This window comes from Fimicolochytrium jonesii (assembly GCF_025526975.1).
Source record: "Fimicolochytrium jonesii strain JEL569 chromosome Unknown EV422scaffold_27, whole genome shotgun sequence".
NCBI classification, from domain to species: Eukaryota; Fungi; Chytridiomycota; class Chytridiomycetes; order Spizellomycetales; family Powellomycetaceae; genus Fimicolochytrium; species Fimicolochytrium jonesii.
Window position 1 is genome coordinate 39569 of NW_026515694.1, and position 20713 is coordinate 60281.

Below are 20713 nucleotides of genomic sequence, written 5' to 3' on the forward strand. Positions count from 1 at the left end.
GCTATGTACGGTTAGCGTCGAGTTCATTCGCATGATCGCCCATCGTCCCACATCCCGATATCCTGGGACTCTCCCCCAAGTCCCAACCCGACGTCCATGACTCTGCCGAACAAGGGGCCGCTCAACAGATTGTTGTCAAAGTCAAATCCGGACGTGGATCTTCCCACGCTCCTTACTATTTTCTTGGCCAACGGCAGTCGGTTTCAAGGCGTCTGGACCGCCGCTACTGCCTTGATCCCGAACCCCCGTATATACAGGCATGATGAGGATTGACGATACCCCGTCTGACTCACTCTTTCAATAGTTGCATCTATTCCAGAGAAAAGGATGCTCCTTCTTCCTGAACGCGTCGTACTGCTCGCCGGTCATGATTTCGAAGGGCGTCCGCGATGCTTTCTTCATCAACTTCTTGAGTTGCTTGCGAGGGTCGCTGTTGAACCCGTCTGGCAGGTTGATGATGGTTCTGCTAAGCGGGCGGTGCAATTCATCCCAGAACTACTCTTCCAATTTAAGGAATCGGGTTTGAGGGCTCTCGGCCCATGGTGCTTGCCGATGGAGCCAACTAAGTTCCGTTCGAGTGGGGAACTTGTTGGCACTTGGCGGAGGAGGAGGAAGCGGCGTCAGCAGCCTGTTGGGTGAATATCATTTTTTATGGTTCCTTTGATCGCATCGCAAATATTCAATTCCAAATATAAGGCTGGCGCACTCTTCACCTCCATCGCTCAACGGTAGCAAAGATTCATAGGCTCCTACTGTATAACACGCGGTCCACCAAATCACAGTGGTAGGGAAGGAGGCCGTCAATGGTGACTGTCGAACGAGGCCGGGAGTGGCTTGGGCGTGGCTTGGGCGTGGCGCAACCCTCCTCGTTCCTCTCGCCGATGAGCCCCCAATGCAAACCAACCACCCTCTCGCAATCTGACCACCATACAGCACGCACAGCCAGGCAGCCGGACGCCGTTCCGTCATATAAGAACCGTCCTACTTGACAACCAGCGAATCACCGAAAAAATGCCTCTTTACGAATTGGTGTGCATATCAAAGGTATGTATGTGTTCTCTATGAAATTGTTGGAAGAGCAGGAGCTGCGAGTTTACGGGCCAGGGTGTGGGAGAGGTGAGGGAGGGGAGAGGTGAGGGAGGGGAGGGCGACGTAAATTTAGGTTGTGTGAGCGATGCGCATGGAATTACGACGACTATCGGACGGAGATCGTTCACGAATGAACGAATGAGAAGGCTTGGGAATGTGGACTAAGCAGACGGAGACCAAGAGCATCACTTTGGTTCGACACGTGAAAGCGAGTGCAAAGGGCAACGAGCGAATGAGCCTGAGAAGGAAGGGACCGCAGCACACCAAGGGGGGATCGGTTTATGTGGAGTGTCTCATGGGCCGGAGGCCTGGGACGACTGGCGAAGGCGGTTAGAGATCTCGCGTCTAGCTCTCCCGCCGACATCAATGATATCCCTCTCCTTCCCTGCGGAGAATGAGCCCCAATCGCTCACCTGTCGCTTCCCTCACTCCCACTACAAAGGCCGTAGCGCGGCAAATCCCCAAAAAGCCAATCCCCGCCCCCTCCCCCCGCCCCCGCCAATCCGTCTTCGGCCCCACTTCACCATCCGCCCACCCCCTCGCATCCTCCACCCAACCAAAATCAACGTTCTCCGCCTTCAATTCCGCGCCCGAGCCCGAAAAGGCTGACGAGGTCATCCCCCTAACACCCACCGAGGCGCTGATGAAGATGGCCGCCACGCAGATTATGGACCGTAAGGGGGTGGTGAAGGGGTTTTCGATAATGGAGCAGAATAGACAGCTGGTGTATCGGATGAAGAGACATCAGACGATCTTTGATAAGGGGGAGTATGTATCGAAATCTTGGGAAGGGATGATTCTGAGTCCGTTGATTGCAGTTACGCTGACGAATCCCTTTTGATTCGATTATGTAGCACATGGACAATGGAATTCTACGCATCCCCGCAATCCGTCCGGCAAATGTCCAAATCACTCAATTTTGACGAACGGGTCATCCGCCATACCGTCGTCAAGCTCGGAGAATCGTTGTCGGAACTCACGGGGTATAGGCGGCCGGAGAATATTGTTTGAGGGATCTGGAGGTGCGGCGGGGTGGAGGGATGGGTGGTGGGCGAATGTGGGGGTGCACACGGCGACTTATTGCTGCGCGCGGTTTGTGAAGGTGGAGCGATAGCCGATAGACGATTGACGGGATGGGGATCGGGATAGATGCGGGCGGGCGGGGAGAGCGAGGTGTATGGGACAGCGGCGCGGTCACGGTCGTCAAATCAACGGGCCAGCTTCAACGTCGACGTGATACCCCTTTCCGCCTCGTTGGGTTCCCGCCCGCCTCGAGTTTCGGACCTGCGGCGGGGATACGAGGGGATATTGCTGCGAAGCTAACAATGCGCCCAACCTCGAAAGTCGGACGAGCGGAGGAGGAGAACAGAGACCGGTGTGCGTCCGAGGAGCTCTCGTGCAACCCATCTAGTCCACTGCGGACTCTCTCCCTCTCCTCTCACGCGACGCACATTCACAGCATCAAACGCCGCCCCCTTGCACACTCCATCTGTACCCATATCTCTGGATTCTAGAATACATACGCCTGTTGCTCGCATACATGATCAGAGAGACCTCGCACATGTCCCGTCCATCGTGTTGTTTTACGTGTAGGTCGCATAATGTATCCGGCACCGAGAACTCAGAACGTGCTTTGACTGTTTACGGTACATCCATTAGCGTACAGACACTGTTCATTACAAAAGGGGCGATACGGGAATCGATACTCTACGGGTCCTTTCGTCAGAACGGCCGCAAAAGAAGGGGGGGAACCAACTCGATCGGCCCGGTGCAAGCCGGGGGGGTTGGTACGCACAAAAACCGGGGAATAAAACGAACTAACTACGGTATATCTACTTGGGGTGGGAATCCATGGACAAAACGGGAACAAAAAAGGGGACAAAAAAGAGGGGGGGGGGGGGGGGGGGTCTGTACAAAAACCAAGACTATACATTGTGTGGGACTGGAAGGTGAGGGGGGGGTGGAGAGTGAAACGTTGTTGTGGAAGGGGCTAACGCGCGAGGGTGGTCTCACCACAGATCGACGCCGTCATCGTCGGCATCAAACTCGGGACACGGCGGGAACTCGATCGCAAGCGTGGACGCGTCCAGGGTCGGCAGCGGGTGCGGTCCCGCCGACGGTATCTCCCCCCTGCCGCCCAAAACCCCCTTCACAACCGCCCGGGTCGCCCTCCGCGCCAACACGCTCCCCACCCCGACGCTCACGTCCACAACCTCCCCTCCCGAGCCCCTCACCATCTCGCTCTCAAACACGAGCGGGAGCGGGATGTAGGTGCGGGTGGTTAGACAGAGGTGTGTGTAGGTGTACAGGAAGCTGAGTTCGGTGGGGATGAGGTTGAGGAGGCGGCGAAAGAGGGGTGTTGTGAGGGTTGAGAAGATGTGGGTGAGGATGGTTGTTAGGTGGGTGAGGAGGGTCAGAAGTTGCGGTGAGGTGTCGGAGGGTGTGTTTGTGATGGTGGTATGTACGCCTGGTGTGGCGGCGGCGGTGGAGGTATGTGAGGTGTGAGATATGAGGTGCTTATCCTTATGTTGTTGAGGATGTTCGGTTGGTGAGGTATCATTGGTGGTGGTGGTGGTTGTGGTGAATGAGTGAGAGAGGGCGGGATGTCGAAGGTGGATGTTTGATGGCGGTATTGGGTGCAATGGCCTTGAAGACCGTCGTGGGGTATGCGTAGCGGGCGCCGATGTCGTCGGCTCGACAGACGCATTGGCAGATGCAGGTGGCGATGTAAACGCACCCCTCCCTCTAACGACCCTCCCCACCAACAACCCAACCAGGGCAGCATCCCCCAACGTCCTCGCCCATTTCCTGCGATGCCACTTGGGTTTGAGAATGAGTGCGGCTGCGCGTTTGGCGCGGACGGCGCAGATGACGAGGCCAGCGATGATGAGTTGGGTGTAGGAGGGGGGTGTGGGCCAGGTGCGGACGGCGGGTGGGGGGGTGGGAGGAGGCTGGTGGTGGTGGTGGTGATGGTGGTGATGGTGGATGTGGGTATGTTGCCGAGCTTGTTGCTGTTGTCGTGAGTGAGATTCCTGTGGGCGAGGTTGATGTGATCCATCAAGATGTTGATGTTGGGATGTTGAAGCGCGCTGCTGGTGAATGTGTTGACTGAGTTGCCGTTCGTGATGAATCCGTTGCTTAGGTGCCGACTCTGGGCGTCGATGGGTGGTCTGCGCAATCGCAATGGAATGCCTTCTCGGTGCCGAGTCTACCGAAGACATGCTCTCCTCCGCCGATTTGCTTTCCGTCACAATCGCCGCTTTACAGTCACACTGTCCACATGGAAACACGACGAGCCTGTTGATGGATTTGCAGTGCAGCATCTCTGCTTGTTCCATCGCTTTTTGCAATCTAAGGCTGTTCTGCTGCAAGGCCCAGAGTATTCCTGCCTTTGCTGTTTCCGCTGCTGCTGCCGCCCTCGTGGTTGCGTGTCGCTTTTCGAGCAGCCTGATCCTCGCGGGCCGGGCCGAAAACACTACGCGAGGTCGGGGTGAACTCAGCAGGAGTCGCCTGGACAGTGGCGCTTTTACTGCAGCTGCTGCGGAGGTGCTTCGAGAGGAACGCGAGTGAGAGATGAGAAAGGGTGCCACTGCTTTTGTTGCCGGTGCCGTTGGGGGCATGTTCAGGAGGTTGAAGAGTCGTGGGCCATGCGTGAGGGAATGTCTTCGGAGCAGTGCTTTTCTTATGGTCGTTGAGTGTTAAGTGGGCGGTATCGGGCTGTGGGTGAAGGTAATCTTGGGCCGTGAAGGTGGGAGATCTGCGCGTGAGTTGCGGGTTTGCCCCGAGAAGCCGCCGAGGGGAGTGATGGGGGGGAGGCGGACGGGCACGTCGTCGCCACTTCCTGGAGTGGAAGCCCCTTCTGCAATGGGCCTACTCTCAAGGGATGGCGGTTGTGGTGGCGAGCGAGCGGAGAAGGAGAGGAAGGAGGAGAGAAAGGGGAGGGAAAAAAGAGCGGCGGGTGAAGCCGGCGGGAAGCGCAGCTCCATCTCAAGAAAGGGCCCCCCTTGCTTCAGTAGCTATCATCCATCACCCACATGCATGATGTCCTCGAGATATCGATCTCAGCTCTCCGTCGCAACCATCTTAGTTACATATGGTAAATATGCATGGAAGATGGATATGTCGTCGGCTCACAGGCGCAGGGTTCCTAGGTACACTCAATATGTTGCCACCATGACCTTTTGACTTGGGAACTGCCCTGGATGTCCCTTGAAAATTAGCGATGAGGAAGCGAAAAGTCCGCCAGTTGATCTGTGTTGGAAACCCTCAAAAAGGTTGTCTACGTACGTACAGTACATGGCTTCTATGAATGGCGCTGGAACGCATTGATGCAACGTCCTCGACCTAACAACACCAGCGCGATATCGACTTTTGTCTTTGCTGACATAGATACTGCACATGCATAGATAGATATGCATCAGATGGTGGTGGGTTGGATATCTCGCAATACGCTGGCAACAGCTCGCCATGGGAATACCCTGCGATCATGATCGGGAGTGCGTGGAGAGGGGGGAGGGCCAAGGCTGGATGCACATTGCACACCTTCCTGCTCTGATACGAGACCATCCCAAAGGAAAGGAGCGCGATCACGAAGGGGTGTGCTCACGCGTTTCCGCGCAATGTCCGCCGCCCTCCCCTGCCCGTTTGTGTTCCGCTCCCGCTCGCTCGCGCCACAGTTTGCAATGGCTGACATCCAAGCGATTTGTACATCTCTCTGATGGATCAATCTCCCTTTCTTCGCCCTGCAGAGTGTCTCGCGAACGTCGGATGGATGGGAAAGGTCAGGATCACGCTCTTCCCTGACGCCATACTGTATGCGGTATGTAGTGTACAGTGCATAGAGTTTCGAGCATAGCCATATTTACCATCAATCTTCCTGGATGTCGATCGGGCTCGCCGAAGGTCCTCAGACCCTTGAGATCAGGAATCAGGATTTGGGCTTTGCGTTTCATGCAGGACGCAAAATCGTAAAGATGCACAAAACGAACTGGAAATACTGTACTATGACCGGGCGCGACAGACACCTAAAAACCTTACTCGGATTGCGCAAGCCAAGGCAACTTGGGATCGATGTACGGACCACGGTATCATCATGCATTTGTGGTTCCGCCGAAATCTAGGGGCGCTTCTGCAGGGAAGGATCGTCCGTCTGGACTATGGATCGCATTTTCGTGCAGAGTCGGAGCTGATCGTCTGCCCGGCATGTCGTCAGCGCATGATATTCGCCGCGGCGAGACACCGTTCAGGTTTTCTGTGATCTCGTCCGCATTCCGTGCATGTGTGAGAGCGATCTATACGCGTATGCATCCTCGTCATGGGCGCCCCAAATGATATAGGGGCATCCCACATATCCCGTTGGAAAACCTTCGAGGATGGCATTGCGAGCATCTGTACGAATGGCGTAGCCTGGACCATCCCCGCTCTGCGACCCGCCTGCAATCCGTGATTTGCGCCATACATCCAGGCCCCAGGCTCCAGCCGCCGAGGGCGGCGCAAACCAGGCATGTACCAACCTCGCCCAAAATCCGATCAAACACCAGGACTTCACGCCCCTCCTTCCTTCTCTGATACGCCCGTCTGGGAACAGAACCGTTCCCTCCGACGTACCCTCCTTGAAATTGAGATCCATGTACGACTGGCCGCACTGATCTTGCTCGCTAGCCGAGAGAATACATGGCATGGCTCCGACATGGCGCAATCCCTGCCGTTGATCGCATACACGGTCGATCATGGACCGCGGATGTTGCGTAGTGTTCTTCCAAAGTCGCTGCAGCCGGAACAGGACATACACACTGTACATACACAGCACAATCTTCGCCAATGGACGTCCCGGCTATAAAAGCTCGACAGGGCACGCTGCTCCCTTCTTGGTTTTCCTACACATCCCCACACACATACACACCGCTGCCCGCTGGACTCGGCGCAGACCCACATCCCTTAGATTGCGTACACAACTCATATACCCCCTCGACCACAACAATGGTCTTCCTCGCCCACGCCTGCACGGCCTTGGCCGCCACCGCGGCCCTCCTCAGCAGCACCGTCCTCGCCGGCCCGTACACCAACCACCAACTCGTCCGCGTCTCCACCTCTTCTTCGGACGGTCTTGCGGCCCTACATGCCCTGCTGGAAGACCAGCTCGGTCTCGATGTGTGGAACACGGGCGCGGATGGGATTGATGTGAGGATCGCGCCCGAAGAGAGGAAGTTCTTGGGGACAAAGGGGCCGATTGCGAAGGCGGTGAAGGTTTACAATGCGACAGTGGAGGTTTTGGAGAAGAATATTCAGGAGATTGTTGATAAGGGGGAGAGTGTCAACAAGGCGGCTAGCTTGGTGAGTCTTCCATTGACAATATCATCAACTGTTTGCGTACGGTTACGCTCTTTGTAAGAGCTGACTCGTTTCCCCCCCAATCGATAATGCAGGGCTTCGCCGCTAACCCCACCGCCGCCGCCGCCGACTGGTTCTCGGCCTTCCACACCTACGACGAGATCAAAGCCTGGTACCAAGCCCTGGCCACCAACAACCCGACCCTCGTCACCTTTGTCCCCTCCATCGGGAAATCCCGTCAAGGCCGCGACCTCTTCGCGGTCAAGATCACCAGCAACAAAAACACCGCTACGAAAAAAACCTTCTTCTTCCAAGGCCTCATCCACGCCCGCGAATGGATCTCCGGCTCCACCGTGCAGTGGGTATCCAACCAGCTCGTCTCGCAATACGCCTCTGCGCCGACTCTGCTCGACACGACGCAGTTTGTGATTGTGCCGATCGTTAACCCCGATGGCTATGTGTACACGTGGGGGTCCAACCGACTCTGGCGCAAGAACAGGGCGAGCCCGAGCGGGGTGGATTTGAACAGGAATTACGATGATGGGCATTGGGGACAGGGCGGGTCGTCGTCGTCGACGTCGAGTGACACGTACAGGGGCCCGTCGGCTGGGAGCGAGCCGGAGACACAGGCGGTGCAGAATTACTTTTTGGCGCAGACCAACCTTGTTGGGGCTATTGATTTCCACAGGTAAGCACAAACAGTCTTTGCCCTGAACGGCGACTTGAGGACTCGCGTTAACCCTCCAATGACTTTACCCAGCTACTCCCAACTCGTCCTCCGCCCCCTCGGCTGGACCAGCGCCGACTCCCCCGACGAAGCCAAAAACAAGGTCATCGGCGACGGTCTCCGCGACAAGATCTACGCTTCACACCAGGTCCGCTACACGTCCCAAAAATCGATCGACCTGTACGTCACCACGGGCACGTCCACCGATTTCTGGTACAACCGCAAACGCATCTACGCGTTCTGCATTGAGTTGCGCCCGGGGAATGCGTTCGGGAACCAGGGATTTGTGATTGACCCGAAGCAGATTGTGCCTACGGGAGAGGAGATTTGGGCCGGGGTTAGTTGGTGGGTGCAGTATGCGTTGGCGAACCCGTTGCCGACGAAGGCGGCGAGCCTTCAGGCTAGGTCTGCTGCTCGCTCGGCCTGAACGGCTGTTGACGCCAGACTGAGACGCACGATCTGAAGTCTGTCGCTTGCTTGGGCATTTCCCGACTCCCTATCTGTACTTTTCCCCCGGCGCCTTGAGCACCGCTGTTTACATATCTGACCTTAGTGCCTTAGAGGGGACATCGCTGATGCCCTGGCCTGAATCCTGATGCGGATCTCTTCTGATATACCTACCTGTATATGGACTCCTCTGCTTTTCGTGATCAAATCTGTACACACCAATACCTCGTTGTATGTTCCGCTTTTCGCTACTTCGCTTTTGTTCGCTGCAGATATATCATTTTGGCAGCTCTGAGGCGAAAGGATGGCCTCTTTCAATTGGGGAGAGCTCCTACACCAAACATTGCGTAACATTTCCGACTTTAAGTGTGGAAAGAGTGCGATTTCATTTGTACAGATTCGGCAACGACGATAAATAAATGCATGCAACTTCCGACTCCGCCTCAACACCTACACTGCAACTCCCCACCCGCCTCACTCCCATCACACGGCACCAACCCGCTCGTCTCACAGGTCAACTCCACCCTTCGCACACCCTTCTCCAACGGCGCGCTAAACAGCACAAACGGTCGCTGCCGCCTATCCTCGCCCTTCCAGAACTTGCCCTGCAGATGCAGCTGGTTGGAGGTAAAGTAGATGCGCCCGTTGGCTGAGACGCTGAGGGTGTCGGCCCATTGGATGCGGGGGTCGCGGATGAAGGGGGTGAGGACGAGGACGGGCGGGGGCGGGACTGCCGGTGTTGTTGCGTTGGTATTGTTTTTGGCGTTCGGGAGGGGTTTGGGAAGAGGGCTCTGGACCAGTCGCCCGCGGAGGATCGCGTTCTGGTCCTGGTTGGTGATGTAGATGTTCCCCTGGTCGTCCGCCTCGAGCCCGTCTGACGTCCCGCCCTTCTCGCCATGGTCGATAACGGTGGACGCGGTATCGTTGTCCCCCGCGATGGGGTCAGCGAGCAGGCGGGTGGAGACGGAGAAAATGCGGCGGGATGCGAGCGGGGTGTAGAAGAGGCGCAGGCCGTCGGAGGAAAGCGCGATCCCGTCGGAGCCGTCGGTCATGTAGCCTTGTGGCGCCGAGGCGTTCGGTTGGAGGAAGATGGGGAGGCCGGAGACGGATGGGACGAAGGAGGGGGTCGGGAGGGTGGAGGGGTGGCGGTCGAGGCGGCGCCAGGATGCGCCGGTCTCCAGGTCCTGATGAAGCGAAGTCATCCGTTAAGTCGAGGGATTCAACGAGAAGAGCGTTACTTCCCCCGTACTTACCACCACCACGATCCCGTTGGCACCCTTGTCGGACGAGTCTGTAATGTAAGCGACGCCTTGCGTCAAGATCCTCAGATCGAAGCGGATATCGTTCAAGTAACTCTGCGGAAGTGCGACGGTCTAGGAAAACGGACGGCATTGTCGATTATGAATCTCTGCCGCCCTTCGGAGAAGATAATGGACCGGTGGATCTTACCTCGGGGAAAAAAATGGTTTTGACGATAGTGTTATTGTTCAAAGCGACCGCAATCAGCTTCGGTCCACCATAGGAAGCCGGCTGCATAGTCTTGTTGATGGTGGGCCGGCCCGTATCCAAGATCCTGCACCCAAATGCATCAGATGTCATCCCTCGTCAAACCGCGTGGAACCCCAGATCTTTCTCAAAACTCACCACAACCGATCTAACGGATCCACTACCACACTCTGCACGCTAACCAACGTCTCATTCTGCCGCGTCGTATTCCACGCTCCCGGCCCAACCAAGGAATGATCAATGCCCTTAGGCGGGAACGGCACCTCCTTCTGGGATTTGAGGTCCAGCTCCGCAACGGTGAATTTGATGTCGTCGGACCAGTAGGGGTAGTTGACGAAGATACGATTGGATTTGGAGACGGTTACGCCTGTGGGCATTTGGGACTTGAAGAGGAATCTACAGGTGGGTCGGCGATGGCTCTGTTAACAATTTCCTGCGATCTCGTGTTAACTGCATAGCCCGCGTTTGTCCTTACTCGGTCCTGAGCTTTGGCCCAGACTTGCCCTCATCCTTCAATATGTTGCCATCCTGTCTGTGTGTGACGGAGTGCAGCACATCTATAGGGTTCGCGAACACTGCCGCCAACACCGATGAAACCGCCAAGTATTGGAACAGAGTGCGCAACATCTTGTTCCTCTGGCTTAATGGGGGATCTGATTTACAGGGCGAAGAACCACTTTGGAACAGGAATGGAACTGGCAGCACCTGTGGCCGTTATATATGCGTGCGCCGCATCCCACCCATCCCACCCATCCCTCATTTTTTCCGTTCTTGTTCAGCAAACCATTGTTCCATAATCTTACATACAAAGCGTCATGACGAACGCTTCGCCAGAACAACCAAAAAAAGAACACAGGACGATCGCCGTTGCAAATAAACGTGCACGTCCCTTATGCGCGCGCGTCGGTTGTTTACGTCAGTCATGCCTCGCGTTCTTCCTTCAGCCCTTCCTTTCGCCGAGAGTCCGTGTTTGGGAAAGCCCGCTGTTATGGAATAAGGCGGTTCGGCGGACGTTTGTGTGTGTCCGTCGGTGCGGCGGCGAAAGGACGGTGTTCCGGAGAAGGAACGGCTGCAGGAGGCTGGGGCAATGGAGAGCACATAGCCATCCATGTCCTAGCTTTCTGCTTGTGGGTGCAGGGAGACTCTGGGTTTCTCGCCATCGGCCACGGCCGCGCCTGCGGTGCGAGTGCGATGACGGGCGACGATCTGCTGTACAGTATGTTGCCCTACAAACCAGCATCTGAGGAATCTGAGGAACAGAGCGGCGAAACGATAGATATGCCCGTGGAGCATGGACAATCGCACCACGGGAAGAAAGCTCGACCAATGCATAAGCAAGTCTAAGCAAGTCACAAGACAGCAACAAATCCAAGACATCCAATGCGATCAATTGACATGCATTAGATAAATTGTGGTACAAGGGATATCGGAAAGAGTGGATTGGAAAGCTGGTGCGGGAATCTGAGAGGGTACTAACAACAGCCTTTCATCGTTTCACGCGCGACATACGTATGTATAATCGGCAGCAAGACGACGAAGGAGGATTGAAAGTAAGGCTTCCAGGGAGAAGTCGGATGAAAAGGCGCAAGGGGACATCTTTTTGTAGAGTGTAAAGGGAAACAATCTACAAACGACGACCACGACGACCTCCCTTCCTGCGGGTGCTGTCAGTGGGGATGGGGGTGACATCCTCTGTAGACATGAAGAAATAGAAACGATCAGCGCCTGGTCCGTGTTGCTCGAAAGTCTGCGAGTTGAGGAACAGTGGTACATACCAATGCGACCAATCTTCAAGCCAGAGCGGGCAAGAGCACGGAGAGCGCTCTGGGCACCAGGACCGGGGGTCTTGGTACCGTTACCACCAGTGGCACGGAGCTTGATGTGGACAGCGGTGATGCCGACTTCCTTGCACTTGACGGCAACGTCCTGAGCGGCCAACATGGCGGCGTAGGGAGAGGACTCGTCACGGTCGGCCTTCACCTTCATACCACCTATGAGAGGATAGAGATTGCCAAACAGAGAGAAAGGTTTCGGTCATTTTTTGGGCCCAGGTACGGATTGCGTGTTTCACCACTGATCCGCCCTCTGGTCGGGGGAGGAGCGTGAACGAACTGTGTGGGTTTCAAGCACCCAGTTTCGCCACACGTAAACGAACTGCGTGGGTTTCAAGCACGAGTTTCATCACGTCCAATACACCTTCCCATGCCTTCGAACCGTTTCCGGAGAATGGCTTCTGGTGTTACCCTTGATTCCATCATGCTTCAGCGTGAGGAAATAGAAGCGTATGGGAAGGGTGGGAAAGGACGTAGCAACATACAGTTGTGACAGCTATGGGGTTTCACGCCATTTCTTATCACAAAGCCAGTATGCACGAACCCCCGGCCAAAGAGCGAGTACATCGGGTAGCGAAATAACTGCAAAACGAAATAGGTACATACCAGTGACACGGGAGATCGTTTCACGGCCGGTCAAATCGGTGATGTGAACGAAAGTGTCGTTGAAGCTGGCGAAGATGTGAGCAACGCCGAAGACGTTCTCGCCTTCGCGGACCTGAGGTCCGAGCTTAATGTTCTCAGCAGCAGGCTTGGCGGCTTTGGGTGGCTGTTGAATAAGAACGGGAATGACGGAATGAGCAAGGGGTCCGTCCGAAGCACAAATTGAATTTTTGTTCCGCCCAATTCAAGGTAGTGGCGTTGTCTGCCATCGTCAAAGATGTCTAGAGCACCGCTGGGGACATAGATTCCCACGCTGAACACCATTTCGTTGCATAAAGATGCCGAATGCACAACTGCCTCGACCGTCCGTTCGACCGCATGCGCACCAACCCACGGATGTCGTGTGAGTAGCCCCATCGTCATTAGTCAACGCCTTGTCCACTCGCTTCCTTCCCTCGTGGTCGCAGCCATTTCCTGTTCTCTTCCTCACTAATCCATCCATCCGTCCATCCGTCCATCCATCCATCCATCCATCCATTCCGCTCCATCTCTCGTGTCGTGCTGTTCGTTCGTTCGTTGTGTCCGTGCCTGCGTCCGGTGATGGATACGTACCATGGCTGATGTTGCTGTCTGTCGACTTTTGTGACAATTGAGAGCGTTGGCAGAAGGGGGGAGCGAAAGGAAGGATCGCACAGCTTGCAGCGACTTGGTGGGAATGGGGCGAGTCGCGGGGGTTGAATTACGCTGCACGTGACACGTCATGTGACTGTCATGGGAGAGAGAGAGAGATGGAGGATATGGGCAAGCAGAGGAACGCATCCCTTTTCGCTCTTTCCCTTTTTCGTCGCTGAACTCACATTGCAAGGATGACTGTAAGTAGCATACACCCCCATAGAGACACTCACACACTCCACAGGACAAAGTTGCAACCGCTAGGTGGAGGGGGAGGCTATGCCCGACCGAACAGGGACAGAGAGCTGTGGCGGACGTGCAGGCTGAATCGAACGGGCGAGAAGGGCGGTAATTCGGAATCGCGAAATAGAAATTTTGGCGCATTTGGTTACCCTCCTGGGAGTCCCACGGGGGCTGGCAAAGAAGGCTAGGGTGGACCAGGTCTCTTTGGACTCGACTTTTCCAGATGGTTCAGTGGGATTTTGGACTTTGGCGAATCCCAGTCCATTCTCGACAGGATTCCGCTCCGGAATGGTCGCAAGCGAAGGGATTCGGAATTGAAATGCCAAACCGCTCCTCCTCCGCACAAGCAGCACAACCAGTCTGTCCTTCTCTCCAGAGTCTAACGCTGGCCTTCCTCTTCCGCCCCTTCCCACAGTTGGCCGTCGATCTCCTCAACCCCTCCGCGGCTAGCGAAGCCCGCAGGCACAAGCTCAAGCGTCTCGTACAGAGCCCCAACTCTTACTTCATGGACGTCAAGTGCCCTGGTACGTACACTGGGATCGCTTTTGCTTGCGGGGGTGCATCTTATCGGGCTTGCGCTTGCGAGTCGGGTATCTCAGAGGGGTTCATTTACTTATCACATTTGCCTCATTTTCTCCCTTCAACAACAGGATGCTTCAACATCACCACAGTCTTCAGCCACGCTCAGACTGTCGTTCTCTGCGGAAGCTGCGCAACGGTGCTTTGCCAACCTACCGGTGGTAAGGCCCGTCTTACCGGTAAGTACCGTACTTTTGAAGGCCTTTGTCTTGGGTGGTGCACCTTCTCCTGCATTCACGTCGGTTATTTTCGAATCTACACCGTACTCATTACTTTCTCCACTCTCGTTTCACAGAGGGCTGCTCTTTCCGTAAGAAGTCCGGTTAAAGCATCCGTAATATAGCAACAAATCTCAGCACAGACCCCTCCGCATTTGTTACATATATTATTGATCTTTTTCTCGCATCATCAAACCCCGACGGGCTAGCCTGCTGTTGTTGCTTGACGAACTTGGAGGACGGGAAAGGGATGCTGTACCTGCGATGCGATGCGATGCGAGCTGGAGCACGCATACGTTGTTTGGATCGTTGAAATAAAGAAAGGTCTCAAATACAGTTGTGCTGGTGCATGTGCTCCTTCTGCAGGGTCCATGGCTGTGAGCGGATAGGCTCCATTGCGGGAAAACTGTACGCTTTCAAGCTGGCCGAACTATGAGATCTACGAGTCGTTTTCGGGCATTATATACAGTACAACCTACGAAGGGGCCTTCCTTGGTCGGTTTCCATACAGCACAATACGCGCGTAGGAAACACGCCACCCTATCAAAGTACCTGCCTCCCTACGAACACGCCGTGACTCGGAACATGACTTTCTTCCCTACTGCCATCCCCTAGCCCGTCATCTCCTCCTATCATAGGGCGACCGTGACCATGACCGGCCCCTGAATCTCCTGGTCGGCGGTGGTGACCGCGACCGAGACCTGGAACGCGAGGGCGAGCGTCGTCTGCGTGTGTCGTTCCGGTCGGGACTTGGTGAGAATGATCGTGACCGATTGCGGGATCTGCGGGCGGGTGGGGATCGTGAACGTGACGGGGAGCGGTTTGAGCGAGTGCCGGGTGGTGGGGAGCGTGACCTTCGTCGAGATGGTGGTGGTAAGCGCCGAGCGTGAGAGCGGGGCGGTGGTGAGCGTGATCTGCTTCTCCGTGATTCCCTTCTGCCAGTATCGTCCCGTGCCTCCCTTGGTAATGTCTCGCGATCGCCATGTTTGTCGAACGAGCGCTTTCCATCGCCATCCACAGACGTCCTCCCCCGCTCCGCATCCCTGCCCCTCCCCGCCCGGTCATCGTGTCCATCATCTCCAACCGCCGCCGTCCCTCGCTTCTTCTCCTTTTTCTCTTTCTTTTCCTTCTTAGCGGCCTTCTTGGCTGCTTTTGCTTTCTTTTTCGCGGCTTTGTTCAGCATGTATGCTCGCATGGGGTCCTCTTCGTCCAGGGCATTTGCTTCGTCGTTGTCTTCTGAATCTTCACGAATGTCGGTGTTAGTATGCGACAAACTAGTGAAGCTCTGCGAGGACAGACAAGACATACCTTCTTCTGCACCAGCCTCGCGCGGCCTTAGATGAGGCGGAAGGATCTGGTTTTTCCGTTTTCGTTCCTCTTCGGAATCATAATCATCGTCTTTCTTTTCCCCACGGTATTTGGCTACATGGTCTACGCGTATTGTTCTGTTACGGATCTGCGAATGATAATGGGATCAGCAACTCGGCCCAAACTTGAATGAAAGGACCCCTGGCAAAACACCAATCACCCGCTCGACACCCACCTTAGTCCCATTGAAGTTATCAACACTCAAAACCGTCGACCTTTGATCCTCAAACCCCACAAACGCAAACCCTTTACTCTTCCCCGTCTCCTTATCACGGACCAAGTTCACATCCACAATTTCCCCGAACTGGGAGAAAATGGTGATCACGTCCCCCTCCGTCAGCTCGTATGGTAGTCCGCCGACGTAGATGTAGGCCGAGTCCTGGTGGTTGGAATGGGGTTGGTTAGCGGAAAAGTGGCGAGTGGGGAAGTTGGGCAGTGGGTCGGAAGTCTTACCTGGTATTGCGAGTGCCATGATGCTGTCTCTTTGGTGTTTCGCAATAGTTCGGAGTTGTTGAGGCGGTCGATTTCCTTAATGACGCTGTTGGGATTGCGGCGGTTAGCGATCGAGATGACTTCACACAATTGAGTAGGGATTCGTCCAGTCACGTACTTCATTTTGTGCTGGGCTTTCCTGCGTTCCGACTCCTACGCCGTTGACGGAGATGTAAGCTTCTCCTCGTATTATTGTCCAAGAAACAAGCTTTGGAATAGGGCAAGAATATAGTACGGTTCGGTGGATGGGTTCCCGGCCTGGACGTCGCCGTTGAGACAGACAACTGTAAGTCCGCTGGGAGAACGTAGGGGAAAGTGAACAACGAGGTCCTTCACGTAAGCAGAGCGCGCTTGCCTTTTCATCCCACACACGCAGACTGGGAAATCGCAGTGGATACCTGCTGAGGTAGAGAACGCCCCATTTGTTTGTGGTTTCAAAGTTTGCAACATTACAAAGAGGATTGGGACCCAGAGAAGTTGAGCAGATTGAGCAGTTCCATGCTGAGGCTGCATCGAGCTTCATGTGCCTTGGATATACTGTTTTGCAGCAGACTTTGCGACGTGGGCTTACTCGCTCCCATCTTTTTTGCGAATGGTAGCCGCAAGTAGGAGGGCTAGGCTTTTTGGTTGGTTGTGCACCTGCCATGGACACCACCTGGGCGCCAACCTGGCGACCAACGCCGGTTTCACTTTGAGTTCCGATTCGACAAGACGACGAAGAAGGGTTCGCATCGCGCGCCATCCTACTCGCGTGCCTGGGCTATTTTTTGGCGGCCACATGGTCTTGCGTGTGGCGACAGCAACGAAGAACCCGCCAAATGATCACACCTCGAACAACACAACCAGAAGATAGGCAGACCTCATTAGCTGCAGGGACTCCAAACACCCGAGAATGAGTACGCATTCCGCCAACGTGCTGAAATATGCACACTCTCATTGAGTAACATCGTATTCGGCCAGTTGTCCCTGTGGCCTCTGCCTTCATTCCTGCCGCCACCATGGGTGCATTCCGTACGGTTCCTGCGCCAACAGGGGAAGTGACCTCTGTTAAGTCAGACCAATATCCCTTCTTGACCCGCAAATGGGTCCAACGCGGATATGGCACCCGGGTGAGGAAGGCTCTGAATCAGCGCCTACATCCGGGAACGCATCCTTCGGATAACAGATTGCCTACAAGATCAGCAGGAAAATGGTGGATGAGCAAACGTTGTTGTTCCTTCAGCGAGAACTGTGGACAGGGAAGAGGGTTCGTCTACGGGACGACCTTCGGTGACGAAATGATCAAAAGTACGGCCTGACTGAACTCGCTTTGCCTCACACAAGCCTATCGTTTACCGTCTAGATAGGCCATGTTATCCCTCTTGTTGTGAGAAAAATTGTCTTCATTGTCTGTATCGTGGTCATTTTATGCGTTGACCATTCTTGTTCCATCATGTGAGCTGGAGAACTAAATACAGAATGGAACATCTTGACGTGGGAGCTTTGCCGTTGCTCTACTGACATACTTCAACAGTTTTTCACAGTTCGACTATGCTCTTCGAATGGGTGCGACTCCGGAACAGCGGAATGTAATAGCATCATCCCCGGTTCGAATGGAGATTTTCTTGCTTGTAATCGCCAATCGAAGGAAGTAAATGCAGGACCTTCTCTGGAAGGAGCTGCATGTGGTCGGCTCTTGTTCACGTATCTTTCACAATAAAAAGGACGGCATTAGGCCCGCGAATTCCACGCTCTCGTATATATGTACACCTCGAGTTTCAACACTGCTGATAAACACGGTGTCGCTTTCTCTCTCTATGCCACGTCATCCCAAGCTGAAAGACCACAACAGCAATGAGGACCGACTCTTTATGGGCGAGTTGACCAATCATGCGCGTCCCAACAGCGCGTATAATTATTTTTGCGCCTTCTAGAACCGCCATCCGCTCAAGTGACCCCGGCTCGTCCTCAAATTTGATTAGACGTCAGCCGCGTTCGATGCGCGCAGAAGTGATAAGGGTCTCTCATCAAAAGGGAGCTGAAACAGGCGGCTTTTGATTAAGGTGGCTGGGTTTACATACGCCAGGATGAGCAGCAGCAGCAGCAGCACGCACAAGCAAGCGCATCTGCAAAAAAGAACAGAAGAGAACAACACTGGCCGCCCCGCTTCGCAAAGTCCCCCATCGATCCGCAAGGCGCACATCTCGCAGGTATGTATTGCGGTGGCTATTCTTGCTTGGAAGCTCAAGCAGAGGTCTATATCCTATCGGTGTTGTGTCGTCTCTCCGCTCCATTTGCCCGATCCAACTTTCAAACCCTCTTCCATCTCGATTCTCACACCCACCTTTTGTCTTTCTTCGTGTTCGCTCATCGCAGTCCCATCTACACAACGCTTGGACAAACCAAATCGAATTCATAACCAACTACACCCCCGACACTACCCCATAACAATGGCTGAGAGAGGTAAGAGGCAATACTACCCTAGGCCTGGACTCGAGACGACGCGTTGACTATGCACGATGCGTGGGAAAACCAGCTGCATCGCAGTTCTACTGCCCTTGAGGCAAGATGATGCGGCTGGGGTTTTCAGCTCTGGGAAGACCGTACGCCTTCAGGCGCGATTTCTTCGTTCGTCTGGCTAACTGTACGTTCTTCATCCTACCGTTTCTTAGCACGTGAGGACCAGGTCTACATGGCCAAGCTTGCTGAGCAAGCTGAGCGATACGACGGTGAGTACTGCTCTGGCCTTTTACACTCGGAGGAAAGCAGATGGGGTAGTCTCAAACTCGGTTCTGCGGGGAGTGAGAGGGTATTACCTCGTGTGGGCGGTTTCACAATGAGCAAATAGTTTGGGTACCTTCATGCTATTTCCACAAGATCTGGCACTCATACGTACTTTCCTTTCGATCTTCCTTTTTCGCAGAGATGGTCTCTTTCATGAAGGCAAGCATCCGGAATTTGTCAACCGCAGGGGGCTTGTAACAACAACTTATACTTTCCTTTATCCACAACGAATTTCGAAACTGCAGGAGGTCGCAAAGGTAAGGAATTTACGGCACTTTACGCTGTATGAGTTCGTGGAGGGTCTTGGACATCGCTGATGGAAACTACTCCATCTTCGCGTGAGCAGCTCGGTGTCGAACTTACCGTTGAGGAGAGGAATCTCTTGTCCGTCGCTTACAAGAACGTTATTGGTGCCCGCCGTGCTTCGTGGAGGATCGTTTCCTCCATTGAGCAAAAGGAGGAGAGCAAGGGCAACGAGGGACAAGTGAAGAAGATCAAGGACTACCGCATTAAAATCGAGGGAGAGTTGGGTGACGTCTGCACCGATATCCTGAATGTCCTCGACGACCACCTCATCCCCGCCGCCGAGGCTGGCGAGTCCAAGGTGTTCTACTACAAGATGTAAGTCGAGCTTTGCCATAACTGGAGCGGGCACGTCTATCGCCGTTTTGACCGTCGCATATTCTAACCTATTCATCCGTCATTCGGACATACAGGAAGGGAGACTACCACCGATACCTCGCCGAGTTCGCCCAAGGGGAGAAGCGGAAGGAGGCCGCGTCGCACGCCCACGACGCCTACAAGTCCGCCACCGACGTCGCACAGACCGAGTTGGCCCCTACTCACCCCATCCGCCTGGGTCTTGCGCTCAACTTCTCCGTTTTCTACTACGAGATCCTGAACTCTCCGGACCGTGCTTGCCACCTCGCCAAGCAAGCCTTCGATGACGCTATCGCTGAATTGGACACTCTGAGCGAAGAGTCGTACAAGGACTCTACGCTCATCATGCAATTGTTGAGGGACAACTTGACATTGTGGACTTCCGACTTGCAAGATGGTAAGCAATGACGTCGACCTTTCACCCAAGTCGGTATATGTCGCTGACTTGGATTTCCTTTCGATTTAGCTGAGGGCGAGAAGGGCGAGGAGACAAAGGTTGAGGAGACCGAGGAAGCGAAATGATTTGGTATGTGCTAAATCGGCGCACGGCTGACGCATTGAATCCAGGACTCATTGAACATCCACATCTTTCCTTCCACGAAAAGATGCTCAATGTTATTTCAAGTTTTATATATGTAGCGGAGAATCGACCCGGAGTTGGGTGCAGATGCAATGAACATTGGGAGGCCCTGGGAAGACCAACGGACCATCAAACCACCGAGCGGAAGGATCTGGGGGGAACGTTGATCCGGGGAGCAGGGGAGACAATTGTTTTTCGTTGTCGTTGAACGTCATGACTTTATTAGGTTTTGATTTTTTACCCCTATCCTCGGACTGCAAATATCACCTCGTGCTTCTTTCTACTTCATGTGTGTAATTTGTTTGCCCTTGAACCGTGCTAATCGTATGCGTTTGTGAGAGCGTCTGGTCCAGAGTTACTTTTTTATGGGAGCGTGTGTGATGCGGCATTGGCACCCTCGATCTCTACCTTGCAAAGCTTAGGAGGACGAACCAGGCCAGGCGCGGCATTGATCGCCTCGTTTCGTTTCACGGGCTTTCACTGGTTGTCGCGCCGTCACCTGAAGGTCCGTCGTCCGTACCGCAGAAGCTGCATCGAAGCCACGTGGGAACGACGGTAGGTCCCTAGGGTGCATTTGACCCAGACCCATCCATGAACCCGGTCA

General features: G+C 54.6%; 9 protein-coding genes across 9 annotated transcripts; 4 read left to right on the forward strand and 5 right to left on the reverse strand.

The window, feature by feature from the left end:
- Nucleotides 1-746: 746 nt before the first annotated feature.
- On the forward strand, nucleotides 747-2254 carry EV422DRAFT_215595 (uncharacterized protein). The gene is made up of 3 exons (XM_053065421.1): nucleotides 747-1044; nucleotides 1532-1857; nucleotides 1944-2254. Exons 1-3 carry the CDS (start codon nucleotides 1012-1014, stop codon nucleotides 2098-2100), a joined length of 516 nt encoding a protein of 171 aa, XP_052922472.1. The 5' UTR covers nucleotides 747-1011; the 3' UTR covers nucleotides 2101-2254.
- A 382-nt stretch (nucleotides 2255-2636) lies between these two features.
- Nucleotides 2637-5150, reverse strand: EV422DRAFT_215762 (uncharacterized protein). Its single transcript, XM_053065422.1, has 2 exons — nucleotides 5124-5150; nucleotides 2637-4959 (listed from the first exon to the last, which is right to left on the reverse strand). Exon 2 carries the CDS (start codon nucleotides 4707-4709, stop codon nucleotides 3099-3101), a length of 1611 nt encoding a protein of 536 aa, XP_052922473.1. The 5' UTR covers nucleotides 4710-4959; nucleotides 5124-5150; the 3' UTR covers nucleotides 2637-3098.
- A 1918-nt stretch (nucleotides 5151-7068) lies between these two features.
- EV422DRAFT_508835 (carboxypeptidase A1-like protein) lies at nucleotides 7069-8573 on the forward strand (the record flags this gene model as incomplete). The annotated part of the gene is made up of 3 exons (XM_053068793.1): nucleotides 7069-7422; nucleotides 7515-8107; nucleotides 8180-8573. 3 exons carry the CDS (start codon nucleotides 7069-7071, stop codon nucleotides 8571-8573), a joined length of 1341 nt encoding a protein of 446 aa, XP_052922474.1.
- Nucleotides 8574-9036: 463 nt separating this feature from the next.
- EV422DRAFT_499998 (major royal jelly protein-domain-containing protein) lies at nucleotides 9037-10476 on the reverse strand (the record flags this gene model as incomplete). The annotated part of the gene is made up of 4 exons (XM_053068114.1): nucleotides 9037-9777; nucleotides 9847-9966; nucleotides 10043-10166; nucleotides 10238-10476. 4 exons carry the CDS (start codon nucleotides 10474-10476, stop codon nucleotides 9037-9039), a joined length of 1224 nt encoding a protein of 407 aa, XP_052922475.1.
- A 989-nt stretch (nucleotides 10477-11465) lies between these two features.
- EV422DRAFT_540950 (putative 40S ribosomal protein RPS14) lies at nucleotides 11466-13266 on the reverse strand. Its single transcript, XM_053071167.1, has 4 exons — nucleotides 13147-13266; nucleotides 12538-12700; nucleotides 11875-12090; nucleotides 11466-11791 (listed from the first exon to the last, which is right to left on the reverse strand). Exons 1-4 carry the CDS (start codon nucleotides 13147-13149, stop codon nucleotides 11724-11726), a joined length of 450 nt encoding a protein of 149 aa, XP_052922476.1. The 5' UTR covers nucleotides 13150-13266; the 3' UTR covers nucleotides 11466-11723.
- A 96-nt stretch (nucleotides 13267-13362) lies between these two features.
- On the forward strand, nucleotides 13363-14608 carry EV422DRAFT_540954 (ribosomal protein S27-domain-containing protein). Its single transcript, XM_053071168.1, has 4 exons — nucleotides 13363-13406; nucleotides 13865-13973; nucleotides 14100-14207; nucleotides 14324-14608. Exons 1-4 carry the CDS (start codon nucleotides 13401-13403, stop codon nucleotides 14353-14355), a joined length of 255 nt encoding a protein of 84 aa, XP_052922477.1. The 5' UTR covers nucleotides 13363-13400; the 3' UTR covers nucleotides 14356-14608.
- Nucleotides 14609-14703: 95 nt separating this feature from the next.
- EV422DRAFT_215882 (uncharacterized protein) lies at nucleotides 14704-15492 on the reverse strand. The gene has a single exon (XM_053065423.1). The coding sequence runs from the start codon at nucleotides 15439-15441 to the stop codon at nucleotides 14866-14868; it is 576 nt and encodes a 191-aa protein (XP_052922478.1). The 5' UTR covers nucleotides 15442-15492; the 3' UTR covers nucleotides 14704-14865.
- A 102-nt stretch (nucleotides 15493-15594) lies between these two features.
- Nucleotides 15595-16229, reverse strand: EV422DRAFT_499940 (uncharacterized protein; the record flags this gene model as incomplete). Its single annotated transcript, XM_053068110.1, has 3 exons — nucleotides 15595-15702; nucleotides 15790-15993; nucleotides 16068-16229. Coding segments are annotated over 3 exons (474 nt in total), but the record flags the coding sequence as incomplete, so codon positions are not given.
- Nucleotides 16230-18093: 1864 nt separating this feature from the next.
- Nucleotides 18094-20450, forward strand: EV422DRAFT_540968 (14-3-3 domain-containing protein). The gene is made up of 8 exons (XM_053071169.1): nucleotides 18094-18295; nucleotides 18462-18548; nucleotides 18758-18814; nucleotides 19009-19028; nucleotides 19115-19126; nucleotides 19216-19490; nucleotides 19586-19926; nucleotides 19996-20450. Exons 2-8 carry the CDS (start codon nucleotides 18536-18538, stop codon nucleotides 20049-20051), a joined length of 774 nt encoding a protein of 257 aa, XP_052922480.1. The 5' UTR covers nucleotides 18094-18295; nucleotides 18462-18535; the 3' UTR covers nucleotides 20052-20450.
- Nucleotides 20451-20713: the final 263 nt, after the last annotated feature.

Excerpts from the sequence above, each read along its gene's own strand:
- EV422DRAFT_215882 (XM_053065423.1), bottom strand. The coding sequence starts at position 15,441 with ATGCGAGCATACATGCTGAACAAAGCCGCGAAAAAGAAAGCAAAAGCA.
- EV422DRAFT_540954 (XM_053071168.1), top strand. Across the intron at positions 13,974-14,099 it reads CATGGACGTCAAGTGCCCTG|GATGCTTCAACATCACCACA; the intron begins GTACGTACACTG and ends CTTCAACAACAG. Across the intron at positions 14,208-14,323 it reads TGGTAAGGCCCGTCTTACCG|AGGGCTGCTCTTTCCGTAAG; the intron begins GTAAGTACCGTA and ends CTCGTTTCACAG.
- EV422DRAFT_540950 (XM_053071167.1), bottom strand. Across the intron at positions 12,091-12,537 it reads AACGATCTCCCGTGTCACTG|GTGGTATGAAGGTGAAGGCC; the intron begins GTATGTACCTAT and ends ATCCTCTCATAG. Across the intron at positions 11,792-11,874 it reads CTTGAAGATTGGTCGCATTG|AGGATGTCACCCCCATCCCC; the intron begins GTATGTACCACT and ends TCATGTCTACAG.
- EV422DRAFT_215595 (XM_053065421.1), top strand. The coding sequence starts at position 1,012 with ATGCCTCTTTACGAATTGGTGTGCATATCAAAG. Across the intron at positions 1,045-1,531 it reads AATTGGTGTGCATATCAAAG|GCCGTAGCGCGGCAAATCCC; the intron begins GTATGTATGTGT and ends CCCACTACAAAG. Across the intron at positions 1,858-1,943 it reads ACGATCTTTGATAAGGGGGA|CACATGGACAATGGAATTCT; the intron begins GTATGTATCGAA and ends TCGATTATGTAG.
- EV422DRAFT_215762 (XM_053065422.1), bottom strand. The coding sequence starts at position 4,709 with ATGCCCCCAACGGCACCGGCAACAAAAGCAGTGGCACCCTTTCTCATC.
- EV422DRAFT_540968 (XM_053071169.1), top strand. Across the intron at positions 19,491-19,585 it reads AAGGTGTTCTACTACAAGAT|GAAGGGAGACTACCACCGAT; the intron begins GTAAGTCGAGCT and ends TCGGACATACAG. Across the intron at positions 19,927-19,995 it reads GACTTCCGACTTGCAAGATG|CTGAGGGCGAGAAGGGCGAG; the intron begins GTAAGCAATGAC and ends CTTTCGATTTAG.